Consider the following 26,490-nt stretch of genomic DNA (forward strand, 5'->3'; position numbering starts at 1 on the left):
TATGAATAATAGCCTACTCTTCTTGTCGGCTGAAAAATAGTCTGTGTAACATAGTGTACTAATCTGTGAAGCCCTTAGAGACTTATTGTGATTAAGGGCTATACAAATAAAAATGACTTGACTTGACTTGACTTATTTTCAATTTTGTAATTTAAAATGTTGAATATATTTTGTTTCTTTTGACCTTTTTAAAAAACAAAAACAAAAAAAACGTTGTTGATTCTTAGAAAAATATTTAGTTTGAAGCCTGAATTATGGCACTATGTCATAAGGTTCTTGGGGGAGCAATACTTTTGCAAAGCATTTTATAAAAGTACTGCTTTGTGATCATACCAATGACTCATTGGTTCAGATCCTACCTATCAGATGAGATCCATTGTGTTAGATACGGCTATCTGACCTCTGAGCCTTTTAATATTAATAATAATAATATCCTTTGTATTGTCATTCTTTGTAACAATGTACAAAGAACGAAATGTCGATACACCTGACCCGTTGTAGCGAGCCAATGCAGCCGCAGCCAACAGAGGGCGCCGCCATTTTTACCAATGTTATAAGTCTTAGGTATGACTCGGCCGAGGCGCGAACCAGCGACCTCCCAGTCTCAAAGCGGGCGCCTTACCATCTAGGCTACTGAGCTGTGTTAATAGTGGCGTTCTGCAGGGCTCAGTACTTGGTCCTTTCCTTTTCAGCATCTGTATGCTTCCATTAGGTGATAATATTCGCGATAAAAAGTTTCCATTCTTATGCAGATGAAACTCAACATTCTCTTCCAATGGAGGAATCTGATATACTAAGTTGAGGAAAATTGGGGGCCTGCCTAACAGACAAAAATTTGAGCTCAAAATATAAGTTGTCTTTTTGTGTTGTCTTTTAGTGTTGGTGGTTGCCAAGTTGTTTGGTTGTTTGGTTTATTGGTTGGTTGATAGGAACCCTTTACCATTAGGGTCGTAAGGGCACCATTTCCTGTGGTGTGTCTTGGGCAAATACAGCCTCGTGTACTGGCCCAAATTGCATTCGCTTGTTGTTGTTCCCTAAGTATTGAAAGAAACTTCAGCCACCTGACTTGAAGCTGATTATATGTGGCATCTTGCCAGATAACTTCCGCTTGTGTTCATTTCAGATGTATAATTTGAGGATTTGATTTTGGGGAGAAAAAAAATTAAATGCAGTAATGCCACGCTACTTCACACTTCGGATAGCTGTTTTATTCCTTGGTAGATTTTGAATTAAATTATCTTTTTTCTCACTGATATCATCTTATCGTGCATTGTGGTTCCAGCAGAAAGCACACAGAAAATGCTATCACAAGGGTAGGTTGTATGTGTGTGTGTGTTAAGTGGGCGCAACTGTCTTTGTGCGTGAATGTGAAAGGCTGCTGCATGATGTCTGTCAAACAGCAGTGCAAGCGCACAAGTCAATGTGGCCACCAAAATAAACTGCAAAGCACACCGACAGCTAGCTTTTAGCGGCTCTTTTCATTAAAAATAAATCAATCAAGGCAGCGTCGGCAGAGAAAGCAATTTCGGTTGCAGCAGATCTGCCAAGCCTGAATCTCATCCAAGGCCAGATCCTTTACCCATGAAACTGATTACCTGGAGATATAACTTGTGTGAAACCGCCACATTTGGGACAGTTGTATTTTAATTATTGCGGAGACCTGGCTCAATTCAAGGCTATCTCATGCTAGCGTGCCGCTAGCCAGCTGCTCTGCAAATCACTTTCTTCTTTCTGTTTTTTTTTGTAGATCTATAAATATTATTTTGTGACAGTCATGAACTTTAGGGTAGTTTGATCGTTAGCTAGAAAGGTAAACAGGTAAAAAAACTAAAAGAGCCAGATAACTAACAAGTAAATGCTACCAAAATAACCAGATAGAAAGTAAAAAAAAAATCTAAATTGCTAGCTAGAAAGGAGGCCAAAATTTAACTTGATAACTAGAAGAAAAGGTCAAATATTAGCTAGACAGCTTCAAACAATCGAAAAATGCAAGATAGATAGCTTGTCAAATAGCTAAAAATGTAGGAAGATAGATAACTACAAAGCTAAACTGGTAGCCAGATAGCTAGCTAAAAAACTGCACAATATTTTTTCATTCGCTTTATAAAAGCCATGAATTGGAATTTAGTGTGTTGTATTTCCTGTAAAATAAATCATCCGTAATCAGGTTTGGGTAGGGTTACTTTAACTGGCTTACTTACAATTATTTTTGGATTACTCCAATACCAAATATGCTAATAGAAGACAAAAGAAACTAAATATGAATAAAATTACTAAATTTTGTGCAGGCTTGGGGAGTAACGGAATACATGGAACAGCAAAAATGATGTTGGCAAGCTGTTTGGATTTATTTTCATTTTGTTTCTGTCGCATTTTATGTTAGTTTTGCCAGAAATCAAAGCCAGGAGAGAAAGCTTACCACGTGTTGTGACTCATAATTTTATTCATATTTAGTTTATTTTGTCTTTTGTTAGCATATTTGGTATTGGAGTAATCCAAAAGTAATTGAAAGTAATCCAGTTAAAGTAACCCTACCCAACCCTGTCCGTGATGAGAATAAGCAATACTTACCTTGGGGTATGGATACTGTTTTCCTTTGGGGTACGTTGAGCCAGTGAATCGAGGCAAGGCCATGTTGGGTACCTGGGTATCATTGAGCACAAGGAAGGCCAATCTCTCTCCATCTGGTGACCACCAATGTGCCACGTGGGTATGAAGGATCTCCTCTGAAGGCAAACAATTGTTCACTGTGTATTGCACTTGAAAAATGAAAAATATACTTTTCTCTCATCTACATAAGCTTCTTCATGGCCAATTAGATGATCAATAACAGAGGGAGAAATCGCAACATGAATAACCGTTGCGTGAACTAATTTTCCTATTGATGGAAACTTGCCGATTCCCGCCCCTTGTTGTCACTTATTTGCCCCCCGTTTTTGTGGGCCAGATAAAGAACTGCCCAACAGTGCTATTGGGATTTTTTGTAAGGACCTAATTAAGCTTGTGTTTTTCTGTTTAATTAAACCATGCAGGTTCACGAGAGGTGATTTTGAGTTCCTCAGTATAAAGGATACAAATGAACAATCAAGTTGTCGTCTTTATACAAAAATTGTAAATCATTGCAAAGGCAGTTTTAAAGGTCACACACACATAAGGGGAAAACATACTGTAATCACTGTTTAAATAGTGTCAAACTTTTAATGACGCAAAGAATCATTGCCCATTTGCATATAGTAGAAACCATGCCTCTCTTTTTTTAATACCCGTCATTTAAGTGGAGTAATTACTGACTGGATATAGTAAAACTAGTGCAATGTCTTGGCACGGCTGCCTCTTGGTATTGGTGTGTGAGTGTGTGTATGAATGGTTAAGTGTGAAGCACATTGTTAAGTGCTTTTCGAGGTCTTCAGTGACCTCAAAAGCACTATTAAACAAAGACCATTTATCATTTATCATCTGAATCCAAAATTTGACTAGAAGCTGGGATATGCAATGTTGATAATCTTTAAAAGCTTCACAAAACCTAGGCTATATATTGCAAAAAGTAATATTTTCTCATGGCTGTCAGAAATCTTTAATTTTCTCAACTGCACAATTTCGCTGAGATAAAATCTCAATAACATGAACATTAAATAAAATAATCTGTTATGCTGGTTTCTAATATTGAGCTTGTCACAGCTAACAATTCCCAAAGCTATAGAGTGTGTTTGAGATGTCAGCTGCTAAAGCAGTGTTAGTTGATACAATAGCAATTCTAGACAATACAAATACTAAAACTAACAGCTAAATGCTAAACCTTATTATTTGCTCACTACCTAAAATAGGAAAGATTATTTTCGTGTATTGTGTGCATTCATCTTAATTTTAAATCATCAGTAGCCTATATTTTCTATTTTAGCAAAAGTGGGCTAAAGAAAACAAAAGCAACTTCCTATGATTCTCTCAACTGAAGTATTTTTTTTCAATCAGTATTGGGTTAAGATACAATATAGTGCAAAAATTAACCCCATGATGTTCCAATGGCCCACCGGCGGGCCATTGATAAACAAAAATGTGATTTCACGATGTCATCAGTCAGTGAAATATGTCATGCCACATATTAAGAAGCTTAAACTCTTTCAAGGTAGTCAATATATGTTGACCATTTGAAAGTTTTCCATTACAGAAACATCAAGATCAGTCTGAACAAAATACCCAAAATACCCAAAAAATACCCGGCATAGCTCACCTCTAACGGTTCCTATCAGTCAGCCTATCATAGGGTTCCCTAATAATTTGGACTTCATTCAGGACTGTCCAGTGAATCCAACCATGTAAAATTATTTCTCCAAAACATACAATAAAATGACATTGACGGATATAAAAATTACGCCAAAAAGCATTTCTGCAGCATTGGACATTCCCCGTTGCATTTTGTATATTTTGCCACATAATTCTCATTTACAAAAAACAGACTCATATAGTTTTTTCCAATATGGTCATAGCCTCTGAACTTTTCATAAACACCACTTGCCACCGATTGATGTCGCGATTTCCAAAGTGAAGTCACCTGGGGGCAATCGTTTGGCGTACTCTCTGATTGGCTGACGTTCTCCTCTTAAGCGGTCAGCGTTCAGGGGAGAATGTCAGACCGTACTTCTGTATTCCTGTGTGTTTTGCCAGATTACTAAGTACCAAAGACTGCTCTTGCTTGATTCCTGCCTGCCTTCTGTTTTTGACCTGTTTCCCACGTTTGCGACCTGCTCTCCAGCCCTGGCCATCGACCTGCCCGCTAAGCTGTACCGATTCCACCTACCTGTCACGGAACTGCCATTACGTCCGAAGCGGCTGATGACCGACAAACGCGGGCGTCCAAAGCCAGTTCCGACCACTCTCTCTAATAAAGATTCCTTTGAGACAAACGCAATTGGGTCCGAGATTCCGTCCTGGTTCATGACAATTGAAGGTTTTTTTTTCATGATCCACAGCCCGCATTAGTATATAAAGGTTCCTTATTGATAAAACGGAGATCTCTTACTTTAGCTTCAAATATCTTTAGCCAGTAGTAAGCAAATCAAATGATTGACATATTGGTTAGCAAGGATAATTCTGAAAATAAAAATATGCAGAGTGTACTCAAATTTTACCCCAAAATAAACATGCATAGCGCTACCCGTAATTAATTTTTACGCACCATTATTACGTGCGAAAGTAAAATAAACAGTTAGAAAGGTTTTAGTGCTGTAATCTGGTGGTCTCCAAATGGCCACTTTCGGAAACGCAAATACAATAGAATACAATATTATAATACAATGTTACAGATTGTGAACAAATTTGACAAGGTACCAGGTAAGCTTTTGTCTCACGTATTTTCCAGCAAAAATGCTCATGCTACACTCATCTGCAGGCATTGAATTACAATAAAAATTCAGGAGAGGATAAAAACCTTCTATTTTAGTGTGTTGCAACTCAGATTACTCAATGTTAGTTGCATTGATTATTTCAGTTTTGGGCAAAACTTCAGTATGTTACCTTTCAAAAGACCAAAACCGTCCATATTCTCCAAACAGTTCAAGAACAGCAGTTGATTTACATTGGGTATGTCTTGGATTGGGATCTAGGCAAATTTTACAGGAACATCAAGGGGTTAACCATAGACAACACTTTTTTTTCATGGACAGGTATTATACAATAAAAAAACATTCCTCAGAAGTCGTAGAAAAACTTCTCGCGGGCCACCCCCAGGCCTTGACTTTTGAAACAAGTGGTCTACATGACAGATATTTTTGGGTAACACGTTATTATCGTAATAACACAATTATTTTTTCTTTTCAGTCATATTACGACATACGTAGATCACATCTTAGAATGAACAAATTACATTAAAAGAAAAAAAGGGATGATGCGTTAGAGGCAAAGGCTTACAATAGACCCGCCCCTCGAATAATTTTGGACGCTTCTTCAATTAATCATATAAACAAATCATCATATCTTACATCGTTATAATAATCATTTTTCAATCCATTAAAAAGGACCAGATTGTTGAATGATATATGCAATATCTTACAATTGCTGAGAAGATTTTCCTTTCATCCTTACTCTCTAACATATATACATCATGTAAAAGACAAATATGGATTTTCTCGTAAAATTTTAAATTTAAAGTGGAATTAGACGTGCACCAAGAGTGATCCACAAGAGCCCGACCAGAAAAAGAAAGGACGGCCCATCCCTCAATTTTTAGTGTTTTTTGCAGCTCAGATGATATTAGCTTGCTTAAGCGTGTTCTCTAGCATCATCTGTTTATCGAGACTGTTGCCCAAGATGGCATCTCGGCATTGCTTACACCGACCAATGCAATTTCGGTATTGCTCACACTGACCAATGTTACTCCGATGAGCCTACTGTATTCACAGGTGTAGGTTAAGATGGGCATCGGTATTTTGTGTGTTCTTGGCAGGCCTGTTCGTGCACAGCACAAAATAGTCCGACCCATTGCACCCACACACGGTATCATATTCCAATCCCACCACAAAAACAACAAGTTCCTTCAGCCTTGTCCTCAAATTTGTTAACATACTTTTTCTGTACAGCTTTGTTCGTGTTTATAAAGAAACTATCTTGTAAATGCACTTGAAAAAGTTAGGCAGAGGTGAGCTTCGTTATGACTTGGATATTGAATATTAAGATTATTATTTTCACTTATTTGTTAATTATACATTTATGTTTTCATCAACAAACTCATTTGTTGATTATACATTTACATCATTTAGATTTCATCATCACAAAATCACATTAAAAAGTCTTACACAGTAGAATATTTTTTCCCTTCTATTGGTTGTCTAGTTAAAAAAAAAATCAATGAGGGCTACCTAACAATCAAAGTGGCATGCACATTACCTTCATACAGCCAGTCGGCAATTCCATTGAAAATGACACCTTCCCTTCCTGACGATGTCAACCTGAGAGAGTTGCTCTTCACATCTGACTGATAGTAGATATTATTTTCAAAAATGTAGATCTGTGGAGATAAAAACCAAACATAAAACAAATGACTAAAATGTAATAAAAATCTGAGAAATGCAGTTTGTTTTCTAACCAATTGTTGGCCTTGCAATCCCCAAGCAGCATATTGGAGGACTGAATTGACCACTTCTGGAGGGTCCAGCTCCCAAACTTCCCTGAGAAGAAAAAACATAAGTGACTTGGGATTTATATGACACTGTCAGTATGTCTCATACAGGTAATGATGGTGAATCGGACTGTCATTGATCCTCTTATTACCATAGGGGTGTTGGCTCCCCCATTTTACAAGCGCTATTTAAATTAACATAACCGATATAAGAAGAAAAAATGAATTGAATGTAGTTTTCAAAACACCCGATAGGTGACAGCAACTTCCCCGAATCATATTTCACAGGCATCCACGGGGGGCGATGGACTAATCACAGGCAAGAAATGACGGGTCATAATAAGTAATGCATTTTCTAAAGGATTTTTTTTGTTATTGGTAACCAATTAAAAACATTTAAATCATTTGAACATTACTTTATTAGTTTTGATTGTCAGAGGGGCAATGAATTGGGGTACTGATGGGTCATATATGCTGTGGGTCTTTGGCTCCATAAATTGCTTCACATTCTACCACAAGGCCCATAAAAAACACCTGGTCATGGTGAAAAATTGTTGACAATGCATGAAGGACTGAGAGAACAAAAACATTTTTGTATATATTTACAACAGTTCATATTTCCAGTTATGATGTCTTACAATGTGTTCTTGTTCAGTTCCAGTCTCGTCTTTATTATAATCCTAAAAGAAATTCAAGTGCATTCTTTGTTTTGTTTTTCATTTTTAATAGTTATTACATTGTATTAATACATATTTACGCTAGATTTTGCCAGATATTGAAAGTTTGGGTTGTTCTGGAAATAAAGAAAAGTGCATTTTTAAAAATTATCGGCGATAATTACACCTGGTCAACAAAGGGTTTTGAACAGTTAAAAATTCATATGTGTCAGTTAAATTACATGTCTGTGGACCAAAAGCCCCAGTATAGCCTTATCCAACATAGATCAACAAAAATATGTCTAATAAAACGTATCCATCAAGGCTTTAAATATTTTGTTACAATCAGTAACTTAATTCAACCCATTCAGAGCAAGTTGCATGTATCAAATTGGAGAGCTGGGTGCCAGTCATTTTTTTGCCAGTTTTACAGTTTTTGAAGGACAATGGAAATTAAAAGATCTAACAATTTATTTCAGCAGAGAAAAAAAATAAAATCTATCTTTGTCTTGAATAAGTTTTATTGGTAAATTTCCTGAAAATTCACAATTTGACAGAAGACATTGAGAAAAATAGGCTTTGGTGAAATAATGTATTTTCAGCTCTTGCAGGGCGGCATGGCGGATGCGTGGTTAACACGCACCCCCACGGTAAAGAGTTTCAGGATTCATGTCCAGCTACCGCAACCTCCTTGTGTGAAGTTTGCGTATTCTCCCCGTGCCTGCATGGGTTTCTTCCGGGCACTCCGGTTTCCTCTCACATTCCAAAAACATGCATGTCAGGTTAATTGGCTGGTTCAAATTGTCCCTAGGTGAGGGTGAGCAAGTGAGTTGTCTGTCCCTGTGTGCCTTGCAGCGGGCGGGCAACCAGTTCAGGGTGTCCCCTGCCCACTGCCCGAAGATAGCTGTGATGGGCTCGAACACCCCCGCGACCCTACTGAGGATAAGCGGTGCAGATAATGGATAGATGGAGTATTGCAACAATTGAGAATTTATTTTGCATTTACAACTTGTCCAACATGAGAACATTTTATTGTTGCCATAAACTGACACAAACAACAGTCCCAAAAATGCACTTTGATGGCAAATTACTTTTAGTTCAAAGAAGAAAACAGCACTCTTGGAAGAATTTATTTGTCTAGAGACAAAATAACATATTCTAACACGTTGCGGTATAACGAGTGGGTGATTCTCTGTTTGCATCCTTCTTACCCTGGTTTCACTTTAAGCGTTAGCAATCATATAACTCTAAATAAAATGCATTTTAACATTTATTTTGTATTTTAGAGAAAATTTTAGTGACAAACATGCTCAATTCAATTATGTTTGCAATGCAATTTAATCAACTTCCTCAAAGGTGTTGGTCATAAAATTTGTAATTTTTTCTTTAATATTTGATATTTTTTTATTTGGCAGAATATAACTGTTTTTGTAATTTTGAGTCACACAGATTTGCAAGCAAGACTGCTAACGTAATTGCACAGAAGCAAATACCTTGTGTGAATATTGTAGACACTGTAGGAAGCCATGTAGGAATGTCTATAAACCTGGAGCAAAATAAACACAGAGAGAAATGGATTAAAACAGAACTGCCATACACATTCATGCAAAAAAGCACCAGTGCCACTGATAATGACATCATGATAAAAAAATAGAAAAAAATAAGCATCAAACAGACGGCTTGCTGCTCTCAGCGATAGAATCTGTATACAAAGCAATTTGCACGGGTGACAGCTGTGATATCATTACATTTTGTGAAAGCCTTTGCTGTTTGCTTTGCCTTTGAAAAAGTGAAGCTCAACACCATTTTACTATCAAAATTAAAATAAAATACTGAGCAGAAGAAAGCGTAACGTAAATGAATGACATTTGATGGCACAATTTCCATAATATTTAGGGATTGTAAACCTATTTTTGTCATGGAACAGAAATGGAGACTGGACCCAATTGCATTCGTTTACTCAGCTTTATTTAGAAGGAGGAAAGGGCTTGCACCCACGATCCGGTGATCGTCGGTCACAGGTAGCAAATCGCTTGGAACGCAGAAGCGGCCCTTCCGTGTTGAGCGAAGGCAGTGTCGAGAGCAAGGAAAAAACATGTCGATGGCCGGGACGGAGAAGCAAAAACATAAACTGGTTCAGAAAAAAGGTCGGCAATGGGAATCAGACGGCAAACAGGGCAGGATAGAGTCAGGAGTCAAAAAGGGCTTGCCTAGCGTGTAGCTGAGGTTTGCAGACGAACTGATACTCGTTGACAAGAAGGCGGGGGTTCAAAAAGAGATCGGCAGCCAATCAGCGTCCGTGGCCGTTGGCACGAACGGAGCAGACTCAGGTGCCCGCATCAGTAATCATGACAATTTTATTGCCAAATACTAGCACTTTTAAAGCACTTTCAAGGCCAATTTTTGTTTTTGTCCCCAGTACCTTTTAAGGAAGAGACCAGCGTCTATCAAAAGAACCCTTTGCTGATGTTGACTTTGATGACTAAAATAAAGTTGCTATCTTGCTGCTAGCACATACCTTGTGCTATTTTGAGCTCTTCCTATCTAGCATCTTTTTGTGTCAATGGGCTGCTCTAAACTTACATGACATGAATTCTGCCTCAACAATGCTTGCATAACATTTTGACACACAATAACTTCTTTTTAAAGTAACGGAAATAGTTACTTTCCCATGGTAATGACATATTTTTAGTATAAAGTAATTCAGTTATAACTCAGATATTTTTTGGATGAAGTAGTAAGGAACTATAACAAAAAATATTTTGAAAGTAACGTGCCCAACACTGGTAGAATATTGTAAAATGTCATGGGTTTTCCTGTTATTTCTGTTTGACTATTTAAATCATTACATTATTCATTTGGTTGTAAATTCACAAAATGGTTGTTAATACACTTCCTAATTATCTATGTATCTGAGTGAAGCTGGTGGAAATTGTTTTCTGAACAAGCCAATAATCTATTATGTATTTTATATGCCTTTTTTGTACTTTTACTGTAATAATAACCTCAACTGCATTACTCTGCTCTAGCGTTTTTACCAACACAAAAGTAGAATCGAACATGAAGAGGACACAGACACATTTCTTTCAAAGAAGTAGAATCAAACACGCGGCGAAGAACTAACTCCATCAGTTGCAATTTGGCACCTGCCACTGTATTCATCATGTCAAGTCAAGTCAAGTCATCTTTATTTGTATAGCCCTAAATCACGAAGAGTCTCAAAGGGCTTCACGGATAGTTACACTATATTACACAGACTATTTTTCAGCCGACGAGAAGAGTAGGTTATTCATATGCTATGGAGTAGAAGTGAGTTTTAAGTTTAGATTTAAACATTTCCACTGAGGTTGCAGATCGGATCTCAGGGGGAAGAGCATTCCACAGCACCGGTGCCCGGATGGAGAACGCTCTCGAACCAGCAGAACACTTCTTTGCTCTTGGGATCACCAGAAGACCGGCACTCTCAGATCGTAGGCTTCGGACCGAGACATAGGGGCAAATCAGATCTGAAAGATAAGAGGGAGCAAGTCCATGTATGATTTTGTACAATACTAGGAGAACCTTGAAGTCGCATCTATGGCTAACTGGGAGCCAATGCAGGTTAGCCAAAATCGGTGTTATGTGATCGTACTTTTTTGTCCTAGTTAAAAGCCTCGCTGCGGCATTTTGTACCAGCTGAAGAGACTTGATTCTAGACTTCGGGAGACCAGAGAGTAGTGCATTACAGTAATCGAGACGGGAGGTAACAAATGCATGAATTATAATTTCCGCGTCATACTGAGACAGTATTGAACGGATTTTAGCAATGTTACGAAGATGGAAGAAAGCGGTTCTAGTCATTTTCTTTACATGCATTTCAAAGGATAGATCAGGGTCAAATATGACACCTAAATTTTTAACTGAGTCACTCTGTGTGATGTGACATTTGTCAATGTTCACAGCAGTTTTTGAGAATAAGTCACGGCATTTAGATGGACCAATGACTAACATTTCGGTCTTTTCAGAGTTAAGACGCAAGAAATTGAGTGACATGCACTCTTTTATTTCAATGAGGCAGGCCTCCAAATTTCCACAGTTTAGTGTGGGAGATTCCTCCAACGGAAGATATAGTTGAGTGTCGTCTGCGTAGCAGTGGAAGCTGATATTGTACTTGCGAATAATATCACCTAATGGAAGCATGTAAATGCTGAAAAGAAGGGGGCCAAGCACTGAACCCTGCGGAACACCGCAGGTAACATTAAAGGGCTCAGATGTCATTTCACCATATTTAACACAGTGCGTCCTATCTGAGAGGTAGGATCTGAACCACGAGAGGACGGTTCCTAAGAGACCAATCCATTTTTCCAACCGTTCTAGTAGGAAATTGTGGTGCACTGTGTCAAAAGCAGCACTAAGATCCAGCAGCAGCAAAAGTGATGAAGCGCCAGAATCCATTGCCAGTAGGAGATCATTTGTTACCTTGATCAGAGCTGTCTCAGTAGAGTGGTTAGCCCTGAATCCTGATTGCATGGATTCAAAAAGGTTATTCTCCGATATGAAAGCATTCAGCTGCTGTGCCACTACTCTTTCGAGTACTTTAGAGAGGAAAGGTAGGTTTGACACAGGTCTATAATTACTTTAGATTTCTGGATCAAGGTTGGGTCGTTTCAGTGTGGGTTTAATAACGGCGGACTTAAAAGCTGCTGGAACTACACTTGAGGAGAGTGATATGTTTATAATATTTAGAACTGAAGGTCCAAGGACGCCAAAAAGACTTTTAATAAGTGAACCTGGGAGCAGGTCGAACTGGCAAGTTGTCGGTTTGGCCGCATTCACCACCTGTTTGAGATCATCAAGTGACAGTTCACTAAAACCGGACAATTTCCCATGACAGCCACCCTGTCGTGCATCTGTAGATTTCAGCCCTTTAATATGTGTGGTATTAATAATTTCTTTAGCAATTTCTTCCTGTATGCATTGAATCTTCTTAGTAAAGAAGGTCATGAGCAGAGTGCGTCGAACTATAGGCGATAGTCTGTTGCCTTGTAAGCGATGCTACAGTGTCAAAAAGGGCTTTGGGATTGTTCTTTTGAGACACAATCACCTTCGAAAGGTAGGCCGATTTTGCAGAGGCAAGGGCCGCTTTATACTTTAACAAGCTGTCACACCAGGTTTGATGGAAAACCTCAAGCTTGGTAGCGCGCCATTTTCTTTCCAATTTCCTGCATTCTTGTTTAAGGGTTCTAGTTTCATCAGTAAACCAAGGCGTGCATCTTTTAGGACGTGATTTTAGCTTTATGGGCGCTATTGAATCCAGGACACTAGTCAGAGTGGTATTGAACTCATTCATGAGTGAGTCAATCGAGCCATTGTATTCATAAAGATGGAAACGCGCTAGATTTGGTCCTTACTCGAGGAGTTTCAACTCCAAACATAACGGTGTTACAGTGTACTACTGTTATTCTGATCACTATTTAGTTACATTCGAGGTGCTAGCTAAATGTAGTACTAAAAAAGCTGAAGGATTTAGCGGACGCAATATAAGCACTGGCACAGTTTCTGAGCTCTCCGATCTTCTTTCAGGAGCAGTTGCCTCCTTTCCTTCATACAAAGGCCCTATCGACTAATTCATGAATAAGTTTAATGCTAGCCTGACTAGTGTCCTGGATTCAGTAGCGCCCATACGGCTTAAAACACGGCCTAAAAGACGCATGCCTTGGTTTACTGATGAAACTAGATCCCTTAAACAACAATGCAGGAAATCTGAAAGAAAATGGCACACTACCAAGCTTGAGGTTATCCATCAAACCTGGTGTGACAGCTTGTAAAAATATAAAGCGGCCCTTGCCTCTGCAAAATCAGCCTACCTTTCGAAGGTGATTGCGTCACAAAAGAAAATTATTTTCGACACTGTAGCATCGCTTACAATGCAACAGGTTATCCCAGTTAGTTCTACCCATTCAGCCCATGACTTTGTGGTCTTCTTTAATAAGAAGATTCAATGCATACAGGAAGAAATTTCCAAAGACAGTATTAATACGGGGCAGCACGGCAGCGCAGTGGTTAGCGCATGTGCGGCACAGTTCATGTCTTGGGAACCTCCTGCGTGGGTTCAAATCCAGCTCCAGACTTCCTGTGCGGAGTTTGTATGTTCTCCCCGTGCTTGCGTGGGTTTCCTCCTGGCACTCCGGTTTCCTCCCACATTCCAAAAACATGCATTTCAGGTGAATTGGCTGGTCTAAATTGTCCCTAGGTGTGAATGAGCGAGTGAGTTGTCTGTCCCCGTGTGCCCTGCGATTGGCTGGCAACCAGTTCAGGGTGTCCCCTGCCCACTGCCCGATGATTGCTGGGATGGGCTCCAGCACCCCCGCGACCCTACAGAGGATAAGCGGTGTAGCTAATGAGATGAGATGAGTATTAATACGACACATACTAAAGGGCTGAAATCTATAGATGCACGACATGGTGGTTGTCCAGGGAATTAGTGAACTGTCACTCGATAATCTTGAACAGGTGGCGAATACAGGCAACTGACGACTTGCCTGATCGACCCGCTTCCAGGTTCGCTTATTAAAGGCCTTTTTGGGGTCCTTGGACCTTCAGTTTTAAATATTATAAACATATCACTCTCCTCAGGTGTAGTTCCAGCGGCTTTTAAGTCCGCTGTTATTAAACATACACTGAAACGACCCAACCTTGATCCAGAAAGCTTATGTAATTATAGACCTGTGTCAAACCTACCGTTTCTTTCTAAAGTACTTGAAAAAGTAGTGGCACAGCAGCTGATTGATTTCATATCCAAGAACAATCTCTTTGAATCAATGCAATCAGGATTCAGGGCTAACCACTCTACTGAGACAGCTCTGATTAAGGTAACCAATGATCTCCTACTGGCAATGGACTCTGGCGCTTCATCACTTTTGCTGCTGCTGGACCTTAGTGCTGCTTTTGACACAGTGGACCATAATATCTTACTAGAACGGTTGGAAAAAGGGATTGGTCTCTCATAATTAATAATAATAATTTCCTTTGTATTGTCATTCTTTGTAAGAACGAAATGTCGATACACCTGACCCGTTGTAGCGAGCCGATGCAGCCGCAGCCAACAGAGGGCGCCGCCATTTTACCAATGTTATAAGTCTTAGGTATGACTCGGCCGAGGCGCGAACCAGCGACCTCCCAGTCTCAAAGCGGGCGCCTTACCATCTAGGCTACTGAGCTGGTTCATGAACCGTCCTCTCATGGTACAGATCCTACCTCTCAGATAGGACGCACTGTGTTAAATATGGCGAAATGACATCTGAGCCCTTTAGTGTTACCTGTGGTGTTCCACAGGGTTCAGTGCTTGGCCCCCTTCTTTTCAGCATTTACATGCTTCCATTAGGTGATATTATACATATTGTATAATATCAGTTTACACTGCTACGCAGATGACACTCAGCTATATCTTCAGTTGGAGGAATCTGCCACACTAAACTGTGGAAATTTGGAGGCCTGCCTCACTGAGATAAAAGAGTGGATGTCATTCAATTTCTTGCGTCTTAACTCTGAAAAGACCGAAATGTTAGTTATTGGTCCATCTAAATGCCGTGACTTATTCTCAAAAACTGCTGTGAACATTGACAAATGTCACATCACACAGAGTGACTCAGTTAAAAATGTAGGTGTCATATTTGACCCCGATCTGTCCTTTCAAACACATGAAGAAAATTACTAGAACCGCTTTCTTCCATCTTTGCAACATTGCTACAATTCGTCCTATGCTGTCTTAGTCGGATGCGGAGATCATAATTCATGCGTTTGTTACCTCCCTTCTCAATTACTGTAATGCACTACTCTCCGGCCTCCCGAAGTCCAGAATCAAGAGTCTTCAGCTTGTACAAAATGCTGCAGCAAGGCTTTTAACTAGGACAAAAAAGTCCGATCACATCACGCCAATTTTGGCTAACCTGCATTGGCTCCCTGTTAGCCTAAGATGTGATTTCAAGGTTCTCTTAGTATTATACAAAATCATACATGGACTTGCTCCCTCATATCTTTCAGATCTGATTTCCCCCTATGTTCCGGTCCGAAGACTTCGTTCTGTGAGCGCCGGTCTTCTGGTGATCCCAAGAGCCAAGAAGTGTTCCGCTGGTTCGAGAGCGTTCTCCATCCGGGCACCGATGCTGTGGAATGCTCTCCCCCCTGAGATCCGATCTGCAACCTAAGTGGAAATGTTTAAATCTAAGCTTAAAACACACTTCTACTCTATAGCATATGAATAACCTATACTTTTCGTGAACAATATCTCTGTATTATTTGTGATTGCAACATCTTTCGCTGTCTGGTAATCCTGAAAGGGGGATGCCACATGTGCGGTCCCTTGTCAAGGTTTCGTCATTTTCCTCATATTGAGGTTTTTGAGTTTTTCCTTGCCCTCATGTTGGTTCCAGATCAGGGAATGATGTAATAATAGTCTCAAAAATAGTCTGTGTAATAACCTGTGCAGCCCTTTGAGACTCTTAATGATTAAGGGCTATATAAATAAAAATGACTTGACTTGACTTGACATGCTTCCATTAGGTGATATTATTCGCAAGTATAATATCAGTTTCCACTGCTACGCAGATGACACTCATCTATATCTTCTTTTGGAGGAATCTGCCACACTAAATTGTGGAAATTTGGAGGCCTTTCTCACTGAGAAAAAAGAGTGGATGTCACTCAATTTATTGCGTCATAACTCTGAAAAGACCGAAATGTTAGTTATTGGTCCATCTAAATGCCGTGACTTATTCTCAAAAACTGCTGTTAGCCTAAGATGTGATTTCAAGGTTCTCTTGGTACTATACAAAATCATACATAAACTTGGGATTACCACATGTGCGGTCCCTTCTCAAGGTTTCTTCATTTTTCTCATGTTGAGGTTTTTGAGTTTTTCCTTGCCCTCATGTTGGTTTCAGATCAGGGGATGGTGCAATAATAGTCTGAAATAATAGTCCGTGCAATAACTTGTGCAGCCTCTTTGTGATTAGGGGCTATACAAATAAAAATGACTTGACTTGAAAAGGACTTCATATTTTCAGTTTATGTTATCGTACAATGTGCTCATGTTCAGTTCTGGTCTCTACTTCATTACAATCCTGAAAAATCCAAGTCTGTTTTTCGTACACTTTCTTAACTCATAGTTATGGTAGATATGGCCAGATATTGAAATTCTTGGTTGTTCTGAAAAAAAGGGCCAAAAGTAATCACTTTTAACATGATTTCTGAATCTTTTAAGGACAGAATAACAAAAACACTCAAGGCGGCCTGTATGATACTTGGTCAATCAAGGCTTAAAACTCAAATATTAAAAATAGAATTAAAGTTTGAAGTGTAATAGGAAACCTACCTGTTTGACATCGTAAGCAAAAAGCACATACTTCAAGTCAAGTGACAACGAGTACTTGGCCACGTTAAAATTTATCTGACGAAAAGAGAATCAATGCTTTGTTAGAATAATAATTCATCAATAATATAAAAAACAAAACAACACTCCCACAACTGTCTAATTAGTATACTTACAAAAGTTGTGTTTGAAAGCACAATTTCTGTTTCATTGGAGAAAATGTTGAACTTGATGACATGACCATCACTGTTTCTGTAAATAACTTCAGAATCTGTACACAGTAAAGTAAAAAACACACTCAGATAAAAGACAGTTACAGTACTTTGACACAAATATCACTCAATTAACTCAATTGGGGAAACATGTCAGTAATTACAAAGATATCAAGAAGAAACACACATTTTCCCCTTGGATTGTTATTTCACGCAACTATTTAACACGGAAGTTGACATGCAACCTCCCCGGCTGTTGAGACTGACAGATGATGTAAATGTGTACAAATCCAAAACGATTTAAGGTTCAGATAAAATAAAAAGCTTCTATCCAAACAATTCATATTTAAGGTAACAGCGTGAGGAGAAAAACAGGTTAGTACTTAAATAAACTGCTTAGTTGCCATTGTATTTGTGTTGTATGCTCTCCGAAAGCAGAAAGCAAAAAAGTAATTGGAGTAACAAACAATCACTAACTTAACACTATTTCTTAACACACACACACACAAAAGATAAAGATAAAAGATAAACACAGCATAAAGAGATGATGGATCGGTCCATTTTCGTCAGATACTAATGTAGAGGAAATCCATCGCCACAAATATATTCCCCCGAACCTTTTCCAACCACCGGTTCGTCCAAAACAAGGAAGAACCTCGAAAGACTCCCAATTCGCTTATAAGATCCGTCTTTTTCCATTTGTCGAGGGCAGCCATAGACTGGGAGTGGCCAATGATTACATCTTTTCCCCTCTTTCTTTCCTCAATGAGCTAAAGATGACTTCCGTCAAAAAGTATTTCGTTCATCAGGAAATTCTAAAGCCAAATAAATATAATCTAAAGCAATTCCTCCTACACTCAACAAGCTGTTTTGAATACAGACAATCCCCTACTTACGACCATTCAATTTACGAAAAATGGTAGATACGAACAATTTTTTGGGGATATCGAAAAATATCCGGACATTGCTGTAAATTAGATTTTGTATTGTGCGCACCTTTTTCTGAGTACAGGACAGTACTGTAGTGCCTCTTTCTGCCGCTACCGGCGTGTGGTGGTGCTGTGAGAGGTCACCCAGCATCCACCGTAGAGAAGAAATCCGCTTTCTCTTCCTAGTTCGTGTGTAAACACACTGTATTGGATCTCCAACGTGTGGAGAACTTTGACATTTTTATTGTTTAATATCTCGTGGATCCGTTCAATATGGTTGGTGTAAAGTGTAAAGAAGAGGCAAGCCGTTTCTTTTGAAATTAAAATGGAATAAGAAAGCTTGATGCGGTTGAGAAAATGGTTGGATCGCTTTTTTTTTCGTCCACTCTCTACCGCGAAGGAAGACCTCTTGAAGCCCATATTCCAAAAGTAAGTTAAACTTAACTTTTTATTTATCTTTATAGAGCATATCATTTTATGAAATGTTTATTTTTTTATAGCACTGAATTAGGTGTTGCAAAGGCATTAGCTCAGGAGGTAGAGCGCCCGTTTTGGGATCAAGAATCGCAGGTTTGAATCCCGGCTACTCCGTGTTACATGTCGAAGTGTCCTTGGGTAAAACACTGAACCCCTAATGCCCCCGATAAGCAGGTTGGCGCCTTGCATGGCTGCACGGCCGCTATTGGTGTGTGAGTGTGGGTGAATAGGTAAATGTGAAGCACATTGTAAAGCGCTTTAGGAACTCTTCATTGACTTGAAAAGCGCTATATCATCAGCAGATCATTTCATTTCATTTCATGTATTTCATTGTTTTGCATTTTCAGGGTTATTGTTTTGTATTTTACACGTTTTTTTTAAATCCGACTATTTTAATTTATATGCCCATGTTTTGCAGGGATGGTAATGTATTATTATTATTGAAAATATATTACAAAATATCTCATCTCATTAGCTGCACCGCTTATCCTCAGTAGGGTCGTGGGGGTGCTGGAGCCCATTCCAGCAATCATCGGGCAGTGGGCAGGGGACACCCTGAACTGGTAGCCAGCCAATCGCAGGGCACACAGGGACAGACAACTCGCTTGCTCATTCACACCTTGGGACAATTTGGACCAGCCAATCCACCTGAAATGCATGTCTTTGGAATGTGGGAGGAAACCGTAGTACCCGGAGGAAACCCACGCAAGCACGGGGTAGCTGTATTTGAACCCGTACAGGAGGTTCCCAAGACCTTAGAACTGTGCCGCACACGCGCTAACCACTGCCCCGCCGTGCTGCCCGCTACAAAATATATTACCCAAAAAAAAAATCTAAGGAGCCGAGCCAAAGAGCTGCTGATGGAAAAATTGACACATTTCCAATGACTAGTCTGATAAACCTATCCCCTTGGATGTGACAGTAGGGGGCAATAACAATTCACTTGACAACTGGACTAATGAGGACTGGAGCCACAGTTGGCATTATTTCTATACACTTTTTTCACTTTTTCATCATTTAGAAATGTGGTCCATTGAGTCAGTCTGTGGGGAAACATGGAAACAATTTCAAACAGTTCACCTAATATTTAAGCATTTTCCTGACTTTGAATACAGAGCATGAACATTCAAGAATTTTCAAGGATTTCAAGCAGCCACAGGAACCATCCTTACAACTATCTACACTGCTGTTCAAAATAATAACAGTGCAATGTGACTAAGCAGAATATTCATGTTTTTAGTGTATTTTTGATTATATTTAGTATACTTTCCTACATACATGTAGATGAAGTAAATTTTCAGAAAACAAACAAGACCCAGCATTCATAATAAGCACACTGAAGGCTGTCCAATTTGGCCAATAGTTTAAAGGAGTGTGTTAAAAAAATAGCAGTGTGGCAACCTATGACTGAGTTCATCAATTTTGGGGAAGAAAAAAAAACAAAAACAGGTGTGAAAGAGGAGTGAATTGGGCGGCACTTATTTGAGGAAATGGGTAGAAAAAAACGAGGCAGGTGGATGAAAACGGAAGACAACTAGTAAAATGGGCCAGAGAATAACCAGAATGGCAAAGGCAAAGCCAGGACGACCAAGCACGGTTTGCAGTTACCTGTAAGTGCTGCAACAGTTAGAAGGTGTCTGTGTGAAGCAGATTTCTTTTCCAAAAATCCCATGCAAAGTCCCTATGTTAAAAAAAAGGCATGTGCAAAAGTGGTAACAATTTGTCAAAGCAGACATCAACTAGCCTAAAGAAAGATGGAGGCACTTTTTTTTGGACGGATTAAATAAAAATTGTCCTTTTTAGGTCCAGGGGGCCAAAGACTGTGTTTGAGACAATCCCCAAACTCAGAATTCATACGTTAGTACACATTGAAAACAGTGAAGCATGGTGGTGCAAGTATCATGGTCTGGGCATGTTTCTCCTACTCAGGTGTTGGGCCCATTTATCACATACCAGGGATTATGAATCACTTTGTACATCAAGATACTTGAAGAGGTTATGTTGCCTTATGCTGAAGAGGACATGCCCTTGAAATGGATGTTTCAACAAGACAATGAGCCCAAACACACCAGTAGTCGAGCAAAGTTTTGGTTCGAAACCAATTAAACTAATGTGTGGAGTGGCCGGACCAATCCCCAGATTTCAATCCCCAGATTTCAATCCAATCAAGATCTTGTGGGGTAATACCATGTGAAGCAAGACCAAGAATTTTAAATGAATTGTAGAATGATGCTAAGCAATCATGGAGTGAAATAACAGCTGGAGGCTGCCACAAATTGGATGAGTCTTTGTCACACAGATGTGAAGCAGTTATAAAAAACTGTGGTCATGCAACTAAATATTAGGATTGCTAAATCCTTCGTTAGTACAGTCAACAGCGGACACTGCTATTTTTTTAACACAGCTCTTTGAACTATTTGCCCAATTGCACAGCCTTAGGGGCGTGCCCATTATCAATGCTGGGTCTTGTTTGTTTTCTGAGAATTTACAGCAAACACAAGTAACTGTAATGTAACAGTAAAGAATATACTAAAAACCCGGAATATTCTGGAAGATCAGAATATTGTTGAACAGCACTGTATATAATTTTGAAAAAAGTAGATTTAGATTCAGAGCGGATAAAAGAGAATCCTTCTAATCTTTAAAACATTACCATTGCCCTTTGTGCTACATAGCACTTGTCTATTTCAATAATAGAGTGGTTGTACCTGAAAGAGAACAAGCTAAGACGCTGATGTATAAGTAATGTCGGACCTCTATAAGGCAATGAATAATGGAATCTTTCTGCAATTGGTTTAGTTCTTAAGCCTACCTCAGCAGTTAATTGGCTTTGGGCTTTGAAAATAGTTACAGTGTGTACCAAGGGCTTCTGTTTCGAATGGTATTTACATTTGAAATGTTTGATATTAACCGTGAAATATTTCATATTATTGTAAACCAGGGGTTTCAAACTCAATTGAGTTGGGGGCCGCTGAAGCTAGCATCTGGGTGAGGTTGGTGGAAATAGGGTTTTTCACAAAAACAGCTTTGCTAAAAACATTTCGCTGTTCTTAAAAGGACAGTGTTTTATATTTGTCCACTCTATGTCGCTGTATTGTGTAGTGCACCAAAAATGAGTCCAAAGAGGACTACAAACTACAGAGACCAAAAGTGAGCAAAAAAATCACCCAGCCTTTCTTAAAGAAAGACAAAAAAACGTCTCCTGGAAGTCAGGTGGTTATAGGATTCGCCGCAATATATGGACTCGTTACATCCAGGACTATCTAATGAATCCAATCATGTAAAATATTTACTCCAAAACACACGATGTTATAAAAAAATCCACCTAAAAGCATTTCTGCATTGTTGGACATTCATAGCTGCAATTTTTCTGTTTTACCGTATAATTCTTGTTAAGAAAATAAACAGACTCCGATAAATCTTTTCCAATATGGCCGTTAGCTGCTGAACTTTTGATTGAGACCATTGGCCGATTGCAGGTTGTTTTTTTCGTACAGTCCACAGCCCACATCATTCTGTAAGAGCCTGTAATGATAAAATGGAGATAGCCTCCTCTAATTTAAAATATCATTAGCCTGTTGTAACCGAATCAAATGATTATTGCGACATTACGGGCAAGTGTGCACAATAGTAAGAGAGACGCGGAATGAGAAGTCAAACATTTGAAATTCAGATTCAGATTCAGATTCAGATTTACTTTATTGTCATTTGTGTACACGTGTATACAGAACGAAATGTCGATACATATGACCCGCACAGGTTCTTTGAACGTCAGCCGGGATAGATAAGATTAACCATGTCTTCGTCAGAATTTTAGCGCAGCAGTTCGTCATCTCGCGGTTCGATGCCACTTCCAGTTGTTAAATGGTCCAGTTTATTGTCCAGAGAGCGAACGTTGGAGAGCAAAATGGATGTTAGAGGGGTTAGCCTTTAGCCTAGCTGTTAGCCCGGCCCGCTTCCTCGTCACGCCGCTGTCTTGCCACTCTGCTTCGCTGCTTTGTAGGCCGCTGGGTCTTGTTGACATAGCAGTCCGTGGCTAATAAACACTCCCGAGTGGTCGTAGCACCGAGCGCTTGATGTCGAGTGGTCGTAGCACCGAGCGCTTGATGTCCTCGTTCGGCGGTCACGCCGCTGTCTTGCCACTCTGCTTCGCTGCTTTGTAGGCCGCAAAAAAAACTGCGATCGTATCTTAATCTGCAGTTCGAGCCGACTTTGTGCGCCATCAAAACTGAGTCGAAGACTGGATCTTATGGCCGACGTGTAAAAAAACCGTTGCAAGCCGATGCAGCCGCAGCCGAACAGGGCGCCGCCACGATTCTTTACGATTTTCTAAACATTTGGACAAGGTAAAATACACAGTTGCAGGGGTTTTAGTGCCGTGCTGGTCTTCTCCAAATGGCCAGCTTTGAAAACGCCTAGACCTACCCTGAAACGAACATGTAAAATATAATATTTGGTATTTCAGACTGTAATCAAATTTGCCGATGTACTAGGTAGGCTTTAAACTATTGTCTACCTGTTTTTTTTTAGCTAAGGTGCTAATGCTACACTCTTCTGGAGGCATTAGATTAAAAAAATAAAATAAAGCGAGAATAAAAACCTTATATTTCTGTGTGGTCCACCTCATATTACTCCATTTCAGTAGGACTTAAAATGATTATTTTAGTTTTGGACAAAGATTCAGAGGGTTACCTATCAGAAATTATTTTCCCCCCATTTTATTAACACTCCACTTATTGAAACATAAATATTTTGTTTGTTTGTTGTACATGATTCAATTGTTTGTTTGTTTGTACATGATTCAGATTGAATCGTTTCTTGTACATGATTCAATTGTTTGTTTGTTTGTACATGATTCAAATTGAATCGTTTCTCCGGCGCCGTCACGAATGGCAGCCACTCCAGCAGCTCCCGTGTTATTTTCGATTGTTCTCAGTTATTTTCGATTGTTTCTCAGCTTAGGGATGCTGCTGGAAAAGTGAATTTCCCTTCGGGGATGAATAAAGTATCTATCTATCTATCTATCTATCTATCTATCTATCTATCAATAGAGACCAAAAGCGTCCATATTCTCCAAACAGTTCAAGAACAACATTCAATTTTCTTTGGGTACATCTTGGATTGGGAAATTAGGCAAATTTTACAGGAATTTTAGGGAGCTAACACAGTACCAGGGACTAATGTAAATTCTGTTGTCCATTTCACATGTTACTATGGCAATACATTTGTCACTCACAATGCTTAGAATAGAATATAATTCATTGTCATTGTAACATTTCAAACGCGCAATAAAATTACCTTTAGTCTCTGGTACCATGACTAAAAATAGTGTAATAAGATAAAAGCTACTGCTTTAGTGCAAGTCATCTTTCCCACAGGTGGTCCGGTGCTGTGACAACGAAACTGAACTTTGACCTGTTAAGACGGCACAACTGTAAGTTAAAGCCCCATAGACTTTTTCTTTAAAGATTAAGGCAGTTTTATGTGGTGATTATTTGTTTCATATGAAGTGTTATTATTTATTTTCTGTCTATTGTTCCAGATGGGTTATTTGACTTTGGCTTTCGGGAAAACAATCCATTTGTACATTTAGGCACTCCTATGATCATCACACTTTCACTGTTACCAACCATGGGCGTAACCAGTCTGTTTTGGGTGGTGCTTAAGCACCTTTAAATTTCTGTAATAGTATTTTTGTTTCATGGTATTACTGTAGTAGTATTTCTGTGGTACATCTGTAGAATTTATCTAATCAGAACGAAGATAGAATAATATATTAGAGCCGGTTTTTAAGAACTCATTTTGATATTTTGTTTTATAGTATTTTAGTAGCAGACACACAAAAAAAAACAATGGGGACAAAGTCAGACCCCCCTAAAAAAATTGCCCTAGCAGTTGATTAAACCCAAATCCCCCCTGTTACAAACTAACACAGACTAAAGAAAAAGCTATGTGGCACTCACAGGGAAATGTTTGGGAACCCCTGCACTAAAGTAAAGGAATTAATAGAATAGAATAGAATAGAATAGAATAGAATAGAATAGAATAGAATAGAATAGAATAGAATAGAATAGAATAGAATATACCTTTATAGTCATTGTTACAAAATGGGTTAACATATTGTGACAACGAAATTGGGCATGGCACTCCAGTTTCACACATTCACAGTGAGGTAAAGAAACTAAGAAGATAAGGTTATAAAACAAGGAGGGTAAGGTTACAGTTATAATTTACACAATATTTACACAAAGAAATGACGGCATGTAGGATGTTACATGCAGTTGGTATCGTAAGGGTTTGTGCAATATGCATTTAGTGCAGAAATAGTCAACATAGTGCAAAAAAATAGTCAACATTGTGCAAGGTGAGCAGTAAACATAGTGCAGTCAACATTGTGCAAGAAACATAGTCATCAGTACCATTTTATGTTTGTATGAGGTAGTGTGTATGTTTTCAGTTTTTTGTGCGGTGTGTGTTTAGGTTGTAATGGCTCTGGGGAAGAAACTGTCTCTGAGTCTGTGTTTGTTTTTGTTTTGTGTGACCTGTAGCGCTTGCCGGAAGGCAGCAGGTCAAAGAGGTGGTGGTCGGGGTGAGAAAAGTCCTTGATGATGTTTTCTGCTCTGCTGAGGTAGCGAGAGCAGGCAATGTCCTCCAAATTGAGTGGAGAGCAACCGACGATTTTCTGGGCTGTTTTGATGACCCTCTGGAGCGTTTTCCTATCTGCTGCTGTGCACCCAGCATACCACACCGTAATGCAGTATGTTAGAATGCTCTCCACTGTGGCTTTGTAAAAGGACACCTGCAGCTGCTGTTATAGATAATTTTTCCTGAGCACTCTCAGGAAATGTAGTCGCTGCTGGCCCTTCTCTACCACCGCTCTGGTGTTTGCTGACCAGAGGTATACAATTATATATAATTGACAGAATGCTTTGCTTTGACAGAATGAAAATGTTTTTTTCCATTTAAATAAAACCTTTGTTGAGGGTTAGGGACGATTCTATCCGGACGCTTTCCTGACAAAAATCATGCTTCTTCAAGGCAGAGTAACTAGTTGCATTTTGGGCTGGTTCGCAATATGTGGAAAGACGAGAGTAATTTTCAGAACTTTTGAATATTCAGATAAAAAGCTGTGATATTTGGACCTTTGTTTTTCTTTTTGTAATATTCCAGATAAAGTAAACCCTGGCTATAGCGCGGTTTTCCTTTTACCGTCTCTGTCGTGATTGCCTAAGTGAAGTCACCTGGGGCAATCGTTTGGGGTGCTGGAGCGCACTTCCTGATTGGCTGACGTTCTCCTCTTAAGCGGTCTGCGTCCAGAGATGAACGTCGGATTCCGCCCAGATCCGTTCCTTCCTTGTAAACTGTCGGCTAATATTTGATCTCCAGCCCCGCAACTTCGCGACCGAAGCGGCGAAAGTGGCCTTTGTTATAAATCATCTGTCTGGAAGAGCCCGTCTCTGGGGAACGGCCGCATATGAGCGAGGCGCGACGGCATGCACCTCATTTAGTCTCCTGGCTCAAAAGATGACTAAAGTTTTTGACTCTGGTTCTTCATCGGCCGACGCCTCCCGTTCGCTCATGAACATTCGCCAGGGGAGACGTTCCATTGCCGACTACACAATCCACTTCCGTACTCTAGCGGCCCAAAGTAATTGGAATGTGGAGGCGCTGGTCGACGCCTACCTCCACAGTTTGGCTGGTTACCTCAAAGATGAATTGGTATCCCACGCTCCTCCGGCAACACTTGACGAAGCAA

The 26,490-nt window shown here is 39.5% G+C and overlaps 1 protein-coding gene across 1 annotated transcript in view; it reads right to left on the bottom strand.

The window, feature by feature from the left end:
- dpp10 (dipeptidyl-peptidase 10 (non-functional)) overlaps positions 1–26,490 on the bottom strand; it is a 149,008-nt gene that overhangs the window by 55,156 nt on the left and 67,362 nt on the right. Inside the window, exons 4-9 of the mRNA XM_088353056.1 lie at positions 17,293–17,387; positions 17,120–17,194; positions 9,261–9,313; positions 7,079–7,160; positions 6,880–7,000; positions 2,572–2,726 (exon numbers count right to left, since the gene is read on the bottom strand). Coding sequence (XP_088209182.1) covers positions 2,572–2,726; positions 6,880–7,000; positions 7,079–7,160; positions 9,261–9,313; positions 17,120–17,194; positions 17,293–17,387 — 581 coding nt within the window. The remainder of the gene's footprint in view (positions 1–2,571; positions 2,727–6,879; positions 7,001–7,078; positions 7,161–9,260; positions 9,314–17,119; positions 17,195–17,292; positions 17,388–26,490) is intronic.

The sequence above is a fragment of the Urocampus carinirostris genome, chromosome 14, assembly GCF_059441175.1.
Source record: "Urocampus carinirostris isolate Australia breed hairy pipefish chromosome 14, RoL_Ucar_1.0, whole genome shotgun sequence".
Classification (NCBI taxonomy): Eukaryota; Metazoa; Chordata; class Actinopteri; order Syngnathiformes; family Syngnathidae; genus Urocampus; species Urocampus carinirostris.